The 20,103-nt window shown below is 47.7% G+C and overlaps 1 protein-coding gene across 2 annotated transcripts in view; it reads right to left on the reverse strand.

Annotated features, from left to right (window-relative positions):
- Positions 1–1,231: 1,231 nt before the first annotated feature.
- SUSD6 (sushi domain containing 6) overlaps positions 1,232–20,103 on the reverse strand; it is an 88,706-nt gene continuing 69,834 nt past the window's right edge. For both annotated transcript variants that reach the window (XM_045564830.1, XM_045564840.1), the window contains exons 3-6: positions 12,497–12,694; positions 11,295–11,433; positions 7,482–7,909; positions 1,232–5,315 (exon numbers count right to left, since the gene is read on the reverse strand). In XM_045564830.1, the coding sequence (XP_045420786.1) occupies positions 5,290–5,315; positions 7,482–7,909; positions 11,295–11,433; positions 12,497–12,694 (791 nt within the window). In that variant the 3' untranslated portion in view covers positions 1,232–5,289. The remainder of the gene's footprint in view (positions 5,316–7,481; positions 7,910–11,294; positions 11,434–12,496; positions 12,695–20,103) is intronic.

Consider the following 20,103-nt stretch of genomic DNA (forward strand, 5'->3'; position numbering starts at 1 on the left):
CACTCTACTGAATGTGTCTAAACCCAATGAGTTAAATGGCTTAAACCTCCTTAGCAGGGTTTGTCCTTCCCACCTTCTCTTGGCTTCCAGACACCTCTCCCTTCTCTTCTCCCTCAAACAAGTTCTCATCTGCTCGGTGTCTGCTAGGTCTCTCTTCTGGGCTCTAGGCGTCAATACCCACCTGCCTGGTGGACACCTCCAACTCAGCATGTGCCAAACTGAGCCCACCACTTCTCCTCTCCCCAGACTGTCCCTTCACTTCCCCATCTCAGAGAAAGGTGTTGCTACTCCCCCAGCTGCTGGAGTCAGTGGCTGGGTAGTCTTGACGCCTTTTTCTTCCCCACATCCAGCCAGCCACAAGCCCTATTGATTCCACCTTCTTAATCTCTCTTGAATCCACCAACTTTTCTCCATCCCTGCTGCCGTCACCCTAGTGGAAACCATCGCTGTCTCAGACAACACCAGTGGCTTCTTACATGGTTTTCAGGTATAGTATGTTTTATCTCCCAAAACCCATCCTTCATAAGCAGATGGAGAGCTCCCCAAAAAAGAAAATGTGGATCTTACTAAGTCCCTCTGTTACTTAAAATTGTTAAGGTGCTTCCTATTGCCCTTAGGATGAAGTGCAAACTTGTCAATGTGGCTGGTGAGGCCCACCACAATCTCATCCCTGCCCACCTCCCACAGCTCATCCTGAGCCACTCCTCCCTCAGCCTTGCTCTGCAGCGACACCAGACCCTTCTTGTTTCTTAAACACAATGTGCTCTCTGCACAGGTAGTGTCTTGCCCCTTGGCCTCGCTGTACTGGCCTTCCCATCTCAACTTCAGTGCCTTTTCATCCAAGAGACGTTCTCTTGAGCATCCCCATCAGACCTTATGCATCCCTGATCCTAACAATTACTGCGCACTTCTGCCAGTTGGCCTTCCTCGCGTCTCCAAAATTCCATGCAGGTCCAAACCACACATCTTGTTCACTGCTGAGTCCCAGCTTGAGCACAGTGGTTTGCACGCTGAGAGCACTCCAACAGCAGAGGCAATGACTTCCACCTCTGTTTGTGGTCCTTCCTTCTCGTACCACGGGCCCCTCCCTGTCAGTCTCCCCCATGTCTTGCCAGGCCCCGCCCACCACAGTTAGCGTCTCACCCATCAGGAGTTCCCACCCACATACATCCTTTTCCATCTGGAGTTTCTGCAAAAAACTTTCTGGAAGGATCACATCTGCAACAACTGTCTTCATAAGAATGTTTTTTAATTATTATTTAGAAATGCAGTTATATACATAGAACAATTAAAATTAAATTAAACTTTGTACAAATATTAAAATACTATCTTCACACCCACTGCAATGTACAGGATACCAAAAAATATATATATGAAATAAAATAAAGCAAATCCAAACTGATTGAGTGACATCCTGCACAGGGTCAATTACTCATGTGTTGTTTTAATCCATTACATGTGTACCATTCTACAAAGGATCCCAGAGTGGTGCAGTAATCTGAAGAAGCCCGGGCAGGGTGCAGGGGCTGTCACGCAACCTGCGTCCATCTCTCCTCCCTGCTTGGCAATCCGAGCACTCTGCCCCTGTGTCCTCTCCGGCTAGCTCTGCTGCTTGGCAGAGCACTCAACCTTGGGGTTTTTGTTCAAAATTCTATTAGGTTTTCAACTGGAAATTAAGAATCGCTTCCCAGCAAAGCTGGGCCTGCCACCTTTCCCACTCCAGAGAACCAGCAAATGCACCACTCAGACAAACATCTGCCAAGCAAAATACTCTCCAAGCCCCTCCTTGGGGCACCAGTAATGACTGTCCCTATGCTAAGAATCAGGAGACTCAGCAGGCCCCATGAGAGACATCCCAGCCTCACTGTCCTCGGCAAGCACATCTGGAATTAAGCTGTGACACCTCCATGCCACTTCCCTTCTAGGCTCTTTTTTCTCTTTGAAGAGGAAGGAGAAAAAAAAGTAAAGATGTAGAAATGTTTGCAGCATATTCCATTCTCTACGTGTGGACGTTCCCCAGAAATGGAGGCAACAGTGTTACGTGGGAAGCAAGAGGTGTGAGAGCCCAGCTGGGACCAGGAGGGAAGGGATCCATCCCCGGGCCACCACCAATGAAGCAGGAAAAGTATACCTTTGTCTGTCTCGCCTTCAGGCTTCTGCACAGAGCTTTAAAGCTGGGGGTGGGAGGAGGAGGGCAAGATGAATGGGGAAGACAATGTTAGTTTAAGTTCTATTTGCAAATGGAGTGCTTGTAGAATGTACATGGAAATGCCTTATAAAACCAAAGTGGCCAGGACTAGCCCACTTCACAGTTACAGCCAGTGAAATGGGAACACAGCACACAAAGCATAGAAATGGCGACAGACAGAGCCAACAAGCTAAACTAAGGCATGGAGGGGACGGAAAATTTAAGTGATTTTCACCATATTCTGGCCCTTGAATGGGACTGCAAGTCGCCAGGATATAAAACCTGCATTGAGTCAGCTCAAATGTGCAAAAAAAAAAAAAAAAAACAAAAAACCACCACCCTTTTAAAAATCCTTTGGTGCTGACCATTTCTTCTGGACCAGCCTTCTGCTAGACTCCCCCAGAGATGATCCCGGGAAAGCAGGGCTGTGGCCACAGTTTCTCCCCACTTTTTCCGGGCTCCTCCAGCAGCCTCCCTCCTAACAGCCTGCCATCTGACGCCAGCCCTGGTCTCTCCGCCAGGCCCCCACCTCAAGGCAGCTGTGGAGTCTCTAATCCCTCTGCAAGGGACAAACCCCAAAAGCCCCAGAAACAGCAGCACATGGCTGAGGGTTAAGAAATTGCTTCGGGGAAAAGAGAAATAACTGGGGGAAGAAGCTGTCACGGACTTCAGCAGCAACCCAAGAATTAGCTCCCGCACCCACAGGCCCAGCAGCCTCCGGGAAGTGGGCCTCATGAAAGCCAGTGACAGGAGGGGGGGGGGGACCTAAGGCTCCCATTGTTCTGATTTCTTACTCTCCTACCAAGTGGGCAAGCCTGGGCTTGTGATTCCCAGAGCAGTGTTAATGGAGGGCGAGCTGGAAGGAGGCTTTGGGAGAAGGCAGGCTTTCCATTTTACCGAAGGCCAAGCTGGTCACCAGCTTGGCTGAATAAACCCAAAACAGAAAGTGCAATCTCTTAGGGGAAAAAGCCCAGAGTAGCAAGGTAGAAAAGGGTAAGATCTTTCATTTTAAAAAATATACTAGAATAGAATTCAGGTTTTGGAAGAAGATCGAAGCTGAAGGCTCAGCAGTGAGACTGTAGATTCTTTCCCCTCACCCCATCTGCCCCTGCCTTCTTTTTTGGAGGAAGACAATGCCACCACTATGGGTGAAGGCGAGCCCATGTGGCAAGGTGGGTAGGGCCATTAGGGACCCCCTCCCTAACCAGTCTCATCTCCCTTCTAGTTCTAGCACCTTCTCCAACCTGTTCCCTACCTAACCGTGCTTGCCTAGGCTCTGGGCACAGTAGCCGAGGGCTCCTGGGGGCGGGGGACGGCCAACAGGCACAGCAGGCACTGCCCGTACCCTGAGAGGAAGGAAGGAAGACTACGTGCGGCAAGAGGCCAGGGGACGACCGGGCGGTAAAGTGCGTGTGTGACAGTAGAGGCAGGAGGTGAGGGCAGCGGCTGGGAGGATGCTGTTCCCCTCACCTTCCAGCCACCCATGCCTGGAGCTAACCCTGCTCGGTGAGGGAGCGAAAATACACTGAGCTTTTTATTATTTTTACCACCCCAAGCAGAGAGGCTCGGGGGAGGAGCAGACATGCACAGAGTCAGTTTTGAAGTTTCCCAGCCCCAGTGCTTCAGGGAAAAAAAACAAAAAAACAAACATTCCTTAATGCCACATCTATCTTGTGAAGATAGTAGCCTGGTGGAGATGGCACACCCAGGCTTGCTGGCACTCCACACGTGGCTAAGCGGGAGCACCCCCTCATCACCAGGGCTCCTCCTCCAAGGGCCCTGCACCCCAGGCTGCTCCACGCCCCTCCCGCCACCTAGGGCCAGGAAGGTCAGAGGTGCACGTGGACTGTTTCTCAGCCCTTCCCCCAGGGTGCCAGGGAAGAGGAGGAGTCGCCTGTCAGCTGAGACATGCAGAGGGGTGGCAGAGAAGGGCAGAAAAGTAGGAAAAGCAGCAGCGCAGCAAGCAGCAGGCCACTCCCTGGGCACAGTTACTAAGGCACGTGACCGTGGTGGGGAGGATCCTCAGGACCGGGCTGGAGCTGCCTGCAGCGCCCGGGGACGCGGTCTGTGCCTCTCAGCCTCCCCTCCATCACCACAAACCCAGACAGGGGCAAGTTGCCCAGACTGCCAGTGACCAGATGGGCACTCCATGGCATCCCAGCAACTCTCCTGCCCCGGGCCCCCGTGAGCAGCAAGGAAGCCAGAGCTGTCTGGGACAAAACCCAGGAGGCAGCATGAAACTTCCCCTTACTGCTCCAGGGAAACAGAAAAAAACCAAGGCCAGGAAGGCCATGCTGGAAGTAGGAAGTGAGAACTTGCATATTAGGAAGACAATCATTATCAGCCACCTGCCTTCCCTCCCCCAGGATCTTCTGGATGCTTCTTAGAGACTCTCAACTCAACAGGGCCAGGAGCCTGCACCTCTGAGCCAGGCAGCCAGGTGCTAGGGCAGCTTTGGCATAATTTTCCAAATCCTCTATCCTCAGCCAAGGGAACGTGCCACTCACTGGTGTCAACTGGGACAAGCCCAGGGACCAACACTCTCATCCCAATTAGAGCCAATCCTGACTCAAGAGCTCTCATGCTTGGATCTGCCCCTGCAAACGGCGGCAGTGACAGCCCTCAAAGGAAACAGGCCAGACCCAGGCCGGGCCCCTGCGTGGCGGGGGGCAGCAGTGCAGCCACAACGGCTTGTGGACAGCAACACAACAGGGAAAACTGGGCAGGGTGGGGAAGGCACAAGTAAACATGGCAGCATCAGCCCACGCAAGCCACGGCGCTGCCACCAAAGAGCTGGTTGGAGGGGACCCAGAGGCTTAGGGGAAGGGAGGGCTCGATCCAGCACATTCAAATATGTCCCCGACAGATGGGAAGGCTGGGCCAGGCAAAGAGCCAGCTCCTCCAGCTGTCCAGCAGGCAGATGGCGACAATCTTCCTTGAGTGTCCAACGAGGCGGGCCTGCAGGCCCTCAGAGATACACAGATACACAGGTGGCAGCTCAGGTACCTGGGCAGGGTGGCTGGAGAGTACAGGGTGCTCAAACCCACAGGGAGAGGGAGGAGGGCAGAGGACCCTCACAGAGGAGAGGCCGGCTGCAGCCCTCATGCTTCTTTCAACAGTGGAATATCTGCAGGAAGACAGGGAAGGAAAGCACAGTGGTTACTCCATGTGAGTCTCTCCATATTGTTCCTGATACCCTTGTAGGGGCCCCCACACACAACCCCTAATCTAAAGAAATAAAATGCCCCCTCATACATTTCTAAGTAGGCAAAAATTTCCTGCCTCTTTTTTAGGCCTTTTTGGCTATCTCCTCCCACTGCCTATGCGATAAGATCTGGATGTTCAATCTGGTTTTCAAACCACCACCATGAACCCTCTTCTGCCTTAGCTCTGCTGGTCTAGTCACTCCCCTTTCTCTCCTAATCCCGCGCTCTGAGGCTACAAGGCCCTGCTTAAGTCTCACTACCTCCTAAAGCCGTCTGCTAGTTGTGTGGTCTCCGATAAATCACTTCCCCTCTTTGGGTTTCAGTTTCCTCATATGTCAATGGACCTCAAGCTCCTGACTTCCTATGGTATTATCAGTCCCAAACAGCTCAGGTGTGGCCTGCAGTGAACTCACTGACCTGTGTCTTGTTTCCTGAACCCCTCACTCTGACACAGATCCTGTAATTCTTGGTACCACTATTCCTCAAGTATAGGTCCCACTGTCTTCCCAAATGACTGACACTCCACGAAGGCAGGGAGCATGTTTCATATTTCTCTGTATCAACCCTAAAACCTAATCCAGGCACAAGATGGGCTCTCAAAAATGCTTGTTCAGTACATGGAACAAAGTGCGGCATCGAGGAAGAGAAAGACGAACAGGGACCCATCTTTGCTCCTTGGGAGGAAAGGGCTGCAATGTGCACTTAAGACATGTCTCACAGTAAGTGTGGCTGACTGTCCACGGGTCACTGGCTTCCACATTCAAGCTCGCGAGACAACCAAGAAAAAAGGCAGCAAACTGCTGATAACCAGGAAGCACCAGAAACACAGGCTGTTTGTTTTCAGATATTCCAAACCTTAGGCATTTACCATGCCCAGGATACCCAGGAAGCATACAGTTTTCTCCAAGGCTCTTTTCGGGAAACTTTATGATTATAGAAGTCCTCACTACAGAAAAGGACATACAGGTTTAGTTTGCATCCTGAGTTATACTGGGATGTCACTTAAAGATTTTTTTTTTTTTTGAGACAGAGTCTCGCTTTGTTGCCCGGGCTAGAGTGAGTGCCATGGCATCAGCCTAGCTCACAGCAACCTCAAACTCCTGGGCTTAAGCAATCCTACTGCCTCAGCCTCCCAAGTAGCTGGGACTACAGGCATGCGCCACCATGGCCGGCTAATTTTTTCTATATATATTTTTAGTTGTCCAGATAATTTCTTTCTATTTTTAGTAGAGACGGGGGTCTTGCTCTTGCTCAGGCTGGTCTCGGAACTCCTGACCTTAAGCCATCCACCCGCCTCGGCCTCCCAGAGTGTTAGGATTACAGGCGTGAGCCACCACACCCGGCCAAGATATTTTTTTAAAGTGACAGACTCAAGCCCAAGGTTAAATTGGGCTCCAGGAAAGACAGAAACACCAGAAGGCAGTCATTTCATTCTACGGCTTGTTTGCCACAAATACGCTGGAATCACCTGGAAGGAAGCAGATTTTGGAGCCAGACTCATCTGGCTTCAAATCCCAGCTCAGCAATTTACCAATGGGCCAAGCTACATATCTTCTCTGAGCCCCAGTACCCTCATATATAAAATGGGGATAGTAATGAATACCTATATCTCAGGCGTATTGTGAGGTTTAACTGAGACAGTGCAAGAAAACTAGCACAGTACCTGGCGTATTTCTGTTTAGGATGAAGGAGCTGTCTGCTCTAGGAGAGAGACAGGCTCTTGTTTCTCTGTAATACATCCCCATGCCTCTTTGTTATTCCTGACCTTTCAGGAACATAGAAATTATAACAAGAGGACAGACCCCACCCCCACCTTCAACCAGCTGTCTACCTTTTGATTTAGTACAGCCCTGTGACCATGAGAGACTCCAAACTATAAGAATTCATAGACAACAGTGAAAAGTCTCTCTATAGAGAGCCCAAAGCCCTACCTGGTACTCAGAGGGTAAAATCCCATTTTATGGGCTAATAGCCCAGGTATCTTTCTTCACTGAAAATACACCAATTATTAGAGAGGCTCAGTACTTCCTCCCTCCCAGCAAGGACCTCATGCAGCTAACGATTCAAGTTCAGGTCAGACCACCTACCATCTGTGTACTCCTCTGAAGTGAGGGATAAAAGGCTTTGTATGTCACTATTCTCTGAATCTGCAGTGTCTTTGTGTGCCAGTCGGCTGTTCCCTGAGCCGGCCACCCAGGAGGAAGTGGTTGCCTGATGCACCATCACAGTCTCCGAGCCCCGAGAGCCCCAGGCTTCACACAGTCCAGACTGGCCTGGGGCCTCATCCTCTCCACCGGCAGAGGAGCAGGCTCCCTGGTCCTGTAGCTGCTGCTCCCTCGGCACACTCCTCCCACTGGGCCCAGACCCTTCCGACAGCACGATCTGCACTCTGGGGTCAGCGGGCGGCACACAGTGGCCGGAACTGCCATACACAGCCTCCTCGTACGACGGCAGTGCGACCTGGACTCCATCCACCATGATGGAGACCTGGTCCCCAGACACTCCCTGGTCACGCCTGGATTGGAGGAGGAAAAGGCAAAGGAAGAATTAGAATAAACATAAAGATAAACAAATTCCATAATAATATCAAAAACAGCCACCATTTTTGAGTACTTACTATGTGTCAGGCACAGCGCTAAGTACTTTAAACAATTTATCACACTGGATCCTCACCTGAGCCCTTTCAGGTAGGGATTCACCAAGAATGCAGATGAGGCTCAGAGAAGTTAAGTAACTTGCCCACAGTCACACAGTAAGGGATGGAGCTATGATTTGACTCCAGTTCCGTCTCCTTCCGGAGACAGTGTTCTTAATTTCTGGGTACACAGGCACCTGGCCCTCTGGTCCTGTGCAAAAACTAGGAGGCCAGAGATCTGGAAATAAAGCCATGCATTCAGCACAACTAAGATACAGGGAGAGAATGATGGTGGCACATATCTGTGAATATACTAAGAACACATTTCACTGTACACATTAAATGGATACATTGTATGGTATATGAATTATACCCCCATAAAGCTGTTTAAAAAAAAGATGGGGGGGAGCAATATGGTCTTAAAATGAGATACTGGACTGAGAATCAGATGAATTGCATATTTCCAATTCACCCACATTGCTTGACTTTCTTTTTTAAACTTTGTAAACTTAAAAAAAATTATATGTGAATTATAACAAAAATACAGAAAAGAACACACAGAAAAATCTACATACAGTTCACTGACTTATCTAAAGGTAAGACTGGTATAAAACTCCTACCTAGGTCAAGAAATAGAACACTGTTCACACCCTAGACCCCCTGTAGTGTCCCAATCACTCTCATTTCCTCCCCACAAAAAGGAACCGCTATCCTGACTTTTATGGAAATCACTTCTTTGCTTTTTACTTTAATAGTTTTACTATCTAAACATGAATCCTTCAACACTGTAGCTTAGCTTTGCATATTTTAAAATTTTATACGAATGAGATACACAGTACATTTGTGAATGTGTATGTCTGTGCATCTCTGGCTTCTTTTACTCAACATTGTATGTGTGAGATTTATTCTTTGTTATAAACATAGACAAGGTGAAGACGTTATTTAGCATGCACCACCTAAGAACCTCCTCTCAGATATAACTACAACATTATCACACCCCAGGAACTTAACATTGGTGTAATACACAAATTTTCCTAACTATCCAAAAATATATTCATTTCAGCTGCAACTGTGTTTGCATCCAGGACCCAATTAAGGATTACGCATTGCATTCAGTTGTTCTGCCTCTTTCACCTCCTTTAATTTGTAACTGTCTACTATAGTTTTTATGATACTGGCATTTTAACAGTCCAGGCTAGCTGTCTCATAGAATGTCCCACAATCTGGATTTGTCTAATTGTTTTCCTCAGGACTGGATTCAGACCCATTTCTGCCAAGAACATTACACAGGTGATGTTGTGTCCTTTCGGCTCATCACATCAGGAAATACACACGGTCCATTGCTCAACCATTTATATTGTTGCTAGATTGTTGTTAGCAGATCTCAATTTCCTTAGCTGGACTTAGAGATAAAAATCTGTGGTAATTCAAATAATGTACTCACTGTGAGGAGAAAAGTGGCCCCTTAAAAGTGCCCAGAGATTTTTGGAAGGAAGGAGAACTGATGGCAAGGTGGCACAGAAACCAGTGTGTACACTGGCATGTGCTTAACTTTTGCTATTCAAAATAGATATTTTTGTTTAAAAAGTAGTAATTTAAGTGGGGTCTAAATCTCCCCTCTACTCACATTAGGCAAAATCAGCCAGTTACTCTTAACAATCTTACTATAGTAGTTAACTACAAAGGGGGAAAAAAATCCCCAATATTCCATATTAGGGATTGAAATATTCCATATTTCATCTAATATATCTATCAAAATAGATCATTTTGACTTTATGGAGAAATAGCTGATTATGTCAAGTAAACAATCTCCTTCAAATTCTCTTTATCCTATTAATTAACAACCTTTAAAAATAACTCCTACCCCTTCCCAAAAACAGAAAAGGAAGGAGAAAGAAAAAAAATCACACAGTATACAGAAATTAAATTTAGCCTGGTCCTTATCTGTCAATTCCAAGCCTGGAGCATTTTATTGAATGCAGTTCAGTTTGGCCCTTCATGCCTGTGAGTTACAACAGTGACTGATGAGGGGCTGTGAATGAATATAAAAGATGTACTCAGGAGGGAATGGGAACTGCCAGGAAGAGTCAGGGAACTACAGAAGCCGTGACAGTCCGGGAAAGAAGTCCATCACTGGGAATCCACTCGGGGCCAGCACCACCGGGGACCCTCCTATACCCCCTCCCCAGTTCAGGATGATTTGTGGCTAATGCACTACTGGAAAAAGGCAGCCAAGAAAATCCACTTTCTCTGTTTCTCATCAGTGTACGGCAGTGGCTCTCAAGCCTAGCTGCACATCAGAACCACCTGGGAAGCTTTTTATAAAAACCAAATGCCAAGGATCCAATGTGTGGGAGATGGAGGCCCAGGTGTTGGTATTTGTTTTTAACCCTCCAAGGTGCCTCTACTATGTGTGGCCAGGACTGGGAACCAGGAGTACAGGGCAGTGGCTGACAAACAAGCATGCATCAGAATCAGCTGGAGGGCTTGTTAAGCCCCCTCACTGGGCCTCAGCCCCCGAGCTTCTCATTCAGCTGGTCTGGGATAGAGCCTGAAGATACACGTTGCTAACAAGTTCCATGATGCGGATGCTGCTAGAACCACACTTTGAGAACCACTAATGTAAGGGAAATGACATGGCTTTCGAATTGAACAGATTTAAGTTCTAATCTCAGCTCTGCTATCATTTAGCAATATGACCTTGAGTGAATTACTTAACCTCTCCAAGCCTCAGTTTCATCATCTGCAATGTTCTTATGAGAATTAAGATAATGTATGCAAAGCAACAAGCACAGTGCCAGGCATATCCAGGCTTTTTTTTTTTTTTTTTTTTTTTTTTTTTTTTTTTGAGACAGAGTCTTGCTCTGTTGCCTGGGCTAGAGTGAGTACCGTGGTGTCAGCCTAGCTCACAGCAACCTCAAACTCCTGGGCTCAAGCGATCCTACTGCCTCAGCCTCCCGAGTAGCTGGGACTACAGGCATGCGCTACCATGCCCGGCTAATTTTTTTCTATATATATATTTTTAGTTGGCCAGATAATTTCTTTCTATTTTTAGTAGAGACGGGGTCTTGCTCTTGCTCAGGCTGGTCTTGAACTCCTGACCTCGAGCGATCCACCCGCCTCAGCCTCCCAGAGTGCTAGGATTACAGGCGTGAGCAACCGCGCTGGGCCCAGGAATTTAACACATGGCAGGGCCCTCCCCGTTCCCTGGGCACACACAGACCAGCAGAGGCCGGCCGCACAGGAGCACTGCTGCTGGGCTCACCTGCTATGATGGAAAGACTTCAGTTTTGGCTGCAGTAACACAAACAGCACCACGAGGAGGAGAATGAATGCTACGGAGCTGGCAGTGGAAGCCACTATAGACAGCGTGGAGACCCCGAGTGATGTGTGGGTATCCTTCTCTATAAAAACAAACCATCATCAGAAGGGTTTTGCACCCAGACACACAAAACATAGGCCCCATAGCTGATCCTTTCAAACACCCTGAGTGATGCCATACAGAGATACCCCTATGGTCAAGGTCATTTCAGGAATGACAGTGTAGAATAATCTACGTATACATGGTGCTTCTGGAGAGGGACCATTGCCCTATCCTGTTTCCTGAATAAAAAATTCCCTTCACTCTGGGACTTTGAGGTCCATCTGATATCTATACTCACTTAACCCTAGAGAGTTTACCTTTATAAACCACTCTGAGCCTATCCTCAACAGCAGGTTGGTAAACAGCAATCATATAAATGGGCACATCATTCCACCATCTTAAGTCCCACTCATGTTTTCCCGATGTGGCAGGATAATTTCTAAGAACTGGGCTAGACTAAGTCCCTGTCCTAGGGTCCCACAGCTTTATTTGTAAATCTCAGGTTGGTTCCCACCCTTCTCTGGCATGTCACAGGTCAAACATGCTCTGGTCTCGAAGCCTGAGTGTGAAGCACAAAGATGGCCATATGACACACACTTTCCTGCAGGCAGCTGGATTTTCCTGTCATGCAAGACAGGAGGAGGCAGGAGGGGTGAGAGGTCTTCTGTCCAGCTGGACTATAGCTCCATAACAAAACAGTCCATTTCCATTCAAGGAAAAATAAAATGAAAGAGACACCAGAGAAGGTGTTAGCACTGTGCTCATTGTGTTAGCAGAACACGGTCAAAGGTTACCAAGATTTGGCCAGGCAAACAAGAGATCCTGAACATCAAAGGGGCTTTACATAGCAGGGCAGACGGCTCAGTAAAGCCACCGAGCCCCTTGGTGGCTCAGTGAAATGCAATGGGACATGCACCACCAACCCCAAATGTCTTCCACAAACATATGAAATCCCAAAGGAAGGGAGGATCCCAAAGGAAGGGCATCAAATGGGGCTATGCTGCACTGCAGCAAAGGGTGCTCCGGAGGAAGCAGCACCACTCCCCAGGAGTTAAAAGAGAGCAGAACCCCAGCAGCATCCCCTTCTCATCCGCCAGACTGACCTTCGTTGAGATGGCAGCTAATCTCCATGGCCGGTTTCCACTCGCCATTCTTACACGTCAGGTATTTGTAATCACCCTTCAACATGTAGCCTTCAGCACACAGGTATTCGATGACACTGCCCGCTGTCAGGGGGTCTCTGCAGGGCCGGGGGTGGCAGATGTAGCCACCATTCTCTGGCTCTGGTGGCAGGGGGCACACTGCAAAGACAGAGAGAGAGAGAGAGAGAGAGGAGTGGTACAAAAGTGAGGTTTTCCAGCAGGAGTCTCCTTTCCATGAGGCAGTGCTAACCGCCTTAACAGGAAACACACGAGGAGCAAAGAGTCATCCCCTTGGGAAGGCAGCTGACCAAACCCTGGAAATTCAGGGTGCCCCTGGCAGAGAGGGAAGTACAGGGCAACAGGGGAAGTCTGGTTGCTTTACAACATTTCCCGTCTCCCTCCCCACCGCGCCTTAAGAAAACTGCATCCATAACTGAACGGCAGACTCTAACAAAGTCTGGAACCTACAGAGATCTAGACACAATATGGTTTTAATAAAACCTACTAACACACACAATGAATCAGAGTAAAAGGAGGTAAAATACTGTTAAACCTGTTTCCACATCAATGTCAGAAAGGGCTCCATAATATAATAAAAATGTGCACTCTTGGCCTCAGAGGGGATTTCTGATGGATTTCTTGGGAGGCTTCCCAAGCCCGCTGTGCATCTTGCATTCTGACTATGGTGGTCACTGGCATCACTTATCTCTGTCCCAGAGCAAATCCCATGTTTTCATTCAGGTAAGGCTATCTAATTTTAAAAGCACCTTCACCTCCCATCTTATTTACTTGTCCTGACAACTCTGTGAGTAGGTATCATTTCTCCTCTTGGAAGATGAGGACACCGAGGCCCACAAAAGTTAAGTGACTTTTAGCCAAGCTTAAGGCAGGGCAGATGGCAGGCCTGGGATCAGAGTCAAGACTTCTGACTCTAAACCTGCGTTCCTCCCACCAGCAGACGCTGCTCCTATCCTAAGAGCTGCATGGCCTTTAAAGGGGCATGTGTGTATCAAGGTTACCTGCCCTTCTCTCCTTTCGAACCGTTCAGTTAGGAGTTGACAGGGGTGTGGTGGGAACCCTGGCGAGTTGCGGTAATGGTAAGTCAGGGGAGCTGGAAGGGCTGAGCAGCCCCCAGGAGGAGGAGGGCAGCCTCTGACTCCAGTCTGGACAGACACTGCGGAACTGAGGCCCGCATGCAGTGGACTGCTGGGTATTCCCAGCTGAAACAGGAGGGGTGCAGTGGGGGTGCTAAGGAATCACTGTTTGGAAGGCTGGGCTGGGGGAGAAGAAAACATGCTGGCAGGATGGCCAGGCACCCATGAATGCAAGAAACACCAAACGTTTTCCAAAGGAAGTTTGATTTTGCTGACACATACCCTGCCCCCATCCTGAATATCACAAGGACATCTGTATGAGAATAAGAACCGTCACTTTTTCTCACTTCCTCTAACAGGCCTGGAGTGACTGGGAGTCATGCTGCAGTGCCTGGCTATCCCAGATAAGGTGTGCTCCCATCCACAACACTGCCCGCCCGCACTACCACGCAGATGTGCCCTCACAGCCTCTCTCACAGATGCCACCTTGCTCCAGTCTACACGTGGCCATTAAGCACGCTGACTGCCAGCCAGGCTGGGGGTGGGTACCAAGTCAAAAAGAGATGCTGGCTCTCTGCTGTCAAGCTGCTGATCAACTGGAGGGTGGGGGAGTGGGAAGACTCCATTTTTAAAAAGCTATTAACAAAGCAAAACAAAGCTGGGTAGGTGCCATGGGATCCAGAGAAGTCTGGCAGCTTCTCTGAAACTAGGAGAAACGCAAATAAGCCCCCTCAGTCCCCTCTAAGGACACACCTTCTCGACTCTCCCCTCGCCCAGCAGGGTCTTGAACAGGAGGGAGATAGACACAAATACTCCTGGCACTCTACACTTGAGCCAAGTGGTTCAGAAAGCCGGCCAGCCAGATTCCCAGAGAAACCTCCGCAAACTGCTTTACCCTTCACATATTCCCTCTTTTGTTCAGGGCAGCAAGCCTGCCACAGATCTCCCCTGCTCCCTGGCTGTCCTTGGAGTGTGTCTAATTGGTTCATTTCCTCGGCATAATTAATGCTGAGCACCCCTGGGCAGCTCCTGAAAGCAGGCAGGACCCTCACGAGTCCAATGTGCTGGGAAAGACAGTCTCAGGGGAGAGCTGCTGACTCTACAGCCACTCCTACTTTGCTGGTTATTTCTGCCCATAAAGCCCATGTCACCACAGAATCTTTGAGGGGGACCCTGGAGGTCACCTAGCACTCATTTCTTAAGTAAAAAAAAGTGAGGCTGACAAAGAAGCGACTTGCAATTCAATTTAATTTCAACTCAACTAATATTTATTGATTACTGTGTAGGGGTCATTGTGCTATGCCCTGAAAAAGGAAATAAAAAGATAAGTACTTCAGGTACTTGTAGCCAAACAGGGATATGACAATTAAGTGTACACATATTTTTAAAACTCATTTTCTTTATGGCTTGTAGGTTCTGAGTTTGTTTAAAGGACATTTTTCTCTACTCTGAGACTGTCAACATAAACATAACTCTAATATTTTCTTATAACATTTTACAGTTTGTTTTACAGAAAAAAACAAACTCATGGGATATATGTACACACGTTATATATATATTGATATATATATTGTATATATATCAATATATATACATGTTATATATATATATCAATATATATCACGGTGTATATACATGGTAAACAAATTCAAATATATATATACATGGTATACAAATTCAAAAAGAAGGGTGTACAGTGAAAAGTAAGCTCCTCTCCTGTCCCCTCATTACTTAGATCCTCTCTTCAAAGGCATTGCACCAGTTTTTTCTGTATTCTTCTAAAAATATTCTATACACAGATTTGTTCTAATACATGTCAAAGAATGTGATTCATGCCAGAAGATATCACATCTTGTGAGGGGGAGACCAGGAAGAGCTCTCGGAGGAAGCAGCATTTCTGACAGGCTTTCCCTCACCAGGCAGGGAGGTGGCAGTCTGAAGCAAATGCACTGAAGTGGGAAAATGTAGGTTAAGCCTAGAGAACATCAAGTAGCCCAGTTTTGCTGGTTTGAATTATAAAAGTCCAAAAAATTTAAAAATGTGAAGAGGGATGAAACCATCTTGCAGAGGGACTTGACTACAACAGGAGATATTTATACTACCATTCAGCGGAAAGGGAGAGCCATTGAAGGTTCTTGAGAAGGTCAGCATTACCATAGGAGCTGAATTTGATTTAACAGATGAGGAGAGACCCCTTAGGATTATGTCAACACTACAGCAGTCTCAGTATAAAAGTTCTTTTTCTGTTTATCTATGAAGGTCACATGAAAGAAATAAGATAGAGTACATCAGGTTAAACATCATGAGATGCTGTTCCAGGTTTAAGGAAGGAAATGAGGAGGCCTTAGAAGAAAGGGTAAAAAAAAAAAAAAGGCAAAGTCATCTTAAGACACTGAGAATACATGGAAAAAATGTGGCCCCCATGCCCAAGAGCAGAGTGGGAGAGTCCTGGCCAAGGGCAGATGTTGAAGAAGACCTTCTTGGTGATTCCTGGGAAGAACATCAAGGAAGAGCAAAACCCATGCAGCAGATCAATCACCCAGGGGCTTCTGGAAGCGGCCATCCTAAGCAAGAGGCTGTCTTAATCTGCACATCAGGCTCGCTCTCTGACAACTCCAGGTCCGCAGAGGGAACTTCAAGCTCCATTCTTAATCCCAAGAAGGCAATAAACTCATATGATTTGGCAATGCTACATAATTTTAAAAAGAGAGAGAGAAAGCCAGACAATTTTACAGAAAAAAAAAATCAATTACTTCTCCTTAAGCTTCCTCTCTGCTTTCCATTCTCTGCCACAGCCACTTAGGCCCCCAGTGGGCATCCGGTGAAGCCCACCCGACCAGCTGGTGAGTAAGGATGCAGATGTGGAGAAGCAAAATGATACTTCCACCTCAGTGACCTCAGCTGACACCCTCAGCAGAAACCCACATCAGCCCTTCTGCAGGTGTTTTGCTTTTGTTGTTTTGGGGACCTGCCTTTCAGGAGGAAGTGGTGAATTAAAACAAAACAAACTTTTATAACATTCCATAAGAGCAAAGCAAAACAAGCTCCAAAGGCCCTGGGGGTCAAAGCATTCAGTTTAACAAAATGAACACATACCTGAGCCCCTTCAAATCAAAGCATGAGGAGTACGGCACATGAAGATCAGGGAGGCAAGCACGCCTGGAGCCTCCACGGGATTAGAGTAAGAGAAGCAGACATTGGAGCATCCAGTACATTTTTAAAAGACTCAGCAAAAGAGGTTTCTGGCTGACAGACAGTTATCAAGAAAACACTGCATTCCGCAACACAGTAACTGAGGATTTCAAGGATGTCAGTGTTCACTCACAGGTTTGAAATAATGTAGTGTTAGACTAAAATATTGGTACAGTAGCATTTAGGACACAAGGGGGCACAGAGAAATAGGTGCTTAATGAAGGTGTTGAAAGAAAAAATGACCAGAGAGAAGATTTCCTGGGAATTCAAGGGAGAAGAAAGAGGTTCCCCCAAACCCAAGGCACAAACTCTGCATCTGTAATCATCAAAAACACAGCTGGATAGTACTACAAATGTCCCTATTTGGTTGTAATTCCATCAAACACTTAGAGTGGGCCCTCTCCACACAGTATCTCTAGGAAGGTCATAAAGGAAAATGTGACAGAACCATGCCCTCAAAAAGCTTACAATCCAGAAGACACAGATATTGCACATGGCCAACTCTAATATAAATCAACGCAGTAAATGTGAAATATGACACAAGCTGCTCAAATGTGAGCTTTTCTAATAGCCTGGGGTGTCCTTCTGGCCAGAGATGACCCTACTCATCTGGCACCAGGGGAGGGTGAGAGCCTGGGGCAAAGAAGAGAAACTGGAGCAAAAACTGGGGAGGGGAGGAAAGAGTGGACAGAAATCCCAAACCTAGCACAGTGCTGTCGCATAGAAATATAATGTGACCACAGATGTACTTTTAGATGTTCTAGTAGCCACACAGAAAGGTAAAAGGAAACAGGTGAAATTAATTTAATACATTTAATTTAACCCAATATAAGCAAAATACCTTATTGTTTGTAGCTCAACATGTAATCAACATAAAAATTTACTAATGAGATATTTTATATTCTTTTTTTCATAGTAAGTCTGTACTTCAGCACGTCTCAGGTCAGACTAACCACATTTCAAGTTCTCAGTCACTGCATGGGGGTAGCCAGTAGTGGCTCCCAGAGGGGACAGCAGAGTCTCAGTGAAGGAGCCCCTCTTTAGAATCACGCCACGGGGCAAGAATGTGAGGTTAAAGAGAAGATGTGCAAAGAAGATAGCATTTAGAACTGAGGGACCCTTACTTATTTAGAAAAGCACTATTTATGTACTTGTTCTCAAAACCCTTTCTTATATATGAAGGTCCAATTTCTATTTCTAGCCCTCAATGGTTTGTCGGAGCAAAGAGAGCCAGAGAAAAAGCAAGGTGAATGCAGAGAACAAAGGTTCCAATGCACAGTTTTGGATATAAGACAAGGAAAACACTGATTATTGCAAACAGCAAAATGCCTGTGCCAAGCACGCTTCTGAATTCTCCCTACATGCAGCAGGTACTATATTTTCTCCATTTTGCAGATATAGACAATGAGGCTTAGCTAGTTAAGTGATCTGCTCCAAGCCAAAAATTTGTAAATGGCAGAGCGAGATTCAGCAGGCACCCTGGCTCCTAAGCTGCAGGCTTAGCCACTGAGTAAAGTCCGGCCTGCTAAGGAGTGCAGGACATCAGGAAAATGTGCCAAGTGCTGTTTTTTGGCTTGTCCCCCCATTTGATTTGCTCAGCCTGGAGCTTTGGAGACATCTAGCTACATTGTCCATACAGTATGTGAAAGGAAAAGTCATACCCCAGTATAAACAGTTTTGTTCAAAGAGTAGGTGATTCTCCTCAAAAAGCCTCCCAGGCAAGTTGGAATTAGATCATTCTAGATAAATACAAAGAGGAAGAAAAAATGATCACATCCAATTATGGTCAAAAGGTAACTACATTAAGTTTCACAAAACCCTCTACGAATGTACTATTACATCATACAGATGAGCAAAGTGAGTGAGAGGTTAAGATACTTGCTAAAGGTCACCCAGCAGCTCAGTGGTGCAGTCAGGATTGGAAGCCGGGAAGGCTGGCTTCCCACTCCACAGCACTGGGCAGTATCAGAGGGTCCCAGAGCGAGGCTCTCCTCCCACATCCACAACCTGCCAAGGGAGCCACAGAGAAGAGAGTCCAGTGACAACGACAATCTGGGTACAGCCTGCCTATGGGCACTGGTCTGTTTGGGCCTCAGTTTCGATACATAAACACACTGAACCAGACCACCTTCTGCCACTTGCGGATCTGTCTAAAGTTGGCAGGCCTCACCACCTCTCCGAGGTTTCTTCATAGAAGTCCTGCAGCCATTGTGGTTTTGCATTGTGCACAGGGTACGAAGGGGGGGGGGTCCATGCAGAAGCTCCTGCCCTGGGGCAGATTCCTGCCTCAGGCTTGTGGCAGGAGCAGGAAAACAGGTAGGAGTCCAGTTACTTAGGAGATAACCCAGGGCTGCTTCTGTCCACGGCTCTGCCCAGCCTTCTGCCTTCCTGACCCCCGACTCAAATAGTCAAAAGTCTGAAATAGGCTGCAGTGAGAGGGAAGTGAGATGATTTCTCATGCCACTTGCAACTTTCCTCTCCTGTGAGACAAACCTTCCCAGCAGTCAGACAGGAAGCCCATTGTCCAGCCAGGATCCCTTTCTCATGAGAACTTCCCGCTCACTGGGGGAGCGCCTGCCTGCGGTAGCTCAAGCCTCTCTGAGTGTGGCGCAAGAGCTGGGGTGGCGAACTCAGGGAGAAACCACCATAGCTTAGGCTGCCCGTATGGCTCCCCTCGGCCCCCACTGCATCTTCCTAAGAGAGGCCCAGCCTGAGCCCTGCTCTGGAAGATCAGCAACTGACAGGGGGGGGCCTGGCCTCAGAGCCTGTGCATTTTGTTTTAGGACTGGGCCCCTCACTCCCTCCACCTCCCAGGAGAAGGTGAATGCCAGCCAGGGGCCTCTGAGTCAACAAGAGGGAGGAGCACTTTCTTTATTGTACCTGCCCTAAACATGAAAACTGTCACCTGGAAGCAGCCACCAAAGTCCTTAGTCATTCAGGAAGAAGTACTACTTCTCTCCTCGGCCTGGCAACCCTGATCTGAAAGCACACGCAGTCAGCCGGAACCCCACCCATCTCCAAGGTTCCAAGGTTCCAGAAACCTTCCCAGAACTCGCCAGAGAGAATCAAACAGCAGCACAGGGGAGAGCTTACCAGCCTGGGCCTAGAATGAGACCACCTGGGCTGCGTGCTGCTCTAACAGTTACCCACTGTGTGGTCTCTGGTAGATCTTCCTATTCCTCAGTTTCCTTGTTTGTAACATGGAGATACAAAGGTATCTACCTCACAGGTACCTGGTACTGGGTCTGTCACACACTGGGTGTTCAATTAGAGAAGAGTTTT

Source organism: Lemur catta, chromosome 1, assembly GCF_020740605.2.
Source record: "Lemur catta isolate mLemCat1 chromosome 1, mLemCat1.pri, whole genome shotgun sequence".
Taxonomy (NCBI): Eukaryota; Metazoa; Chordata; class Mammalia; order Primates; family Lemuridae; genus Lemur; species Lemur catta.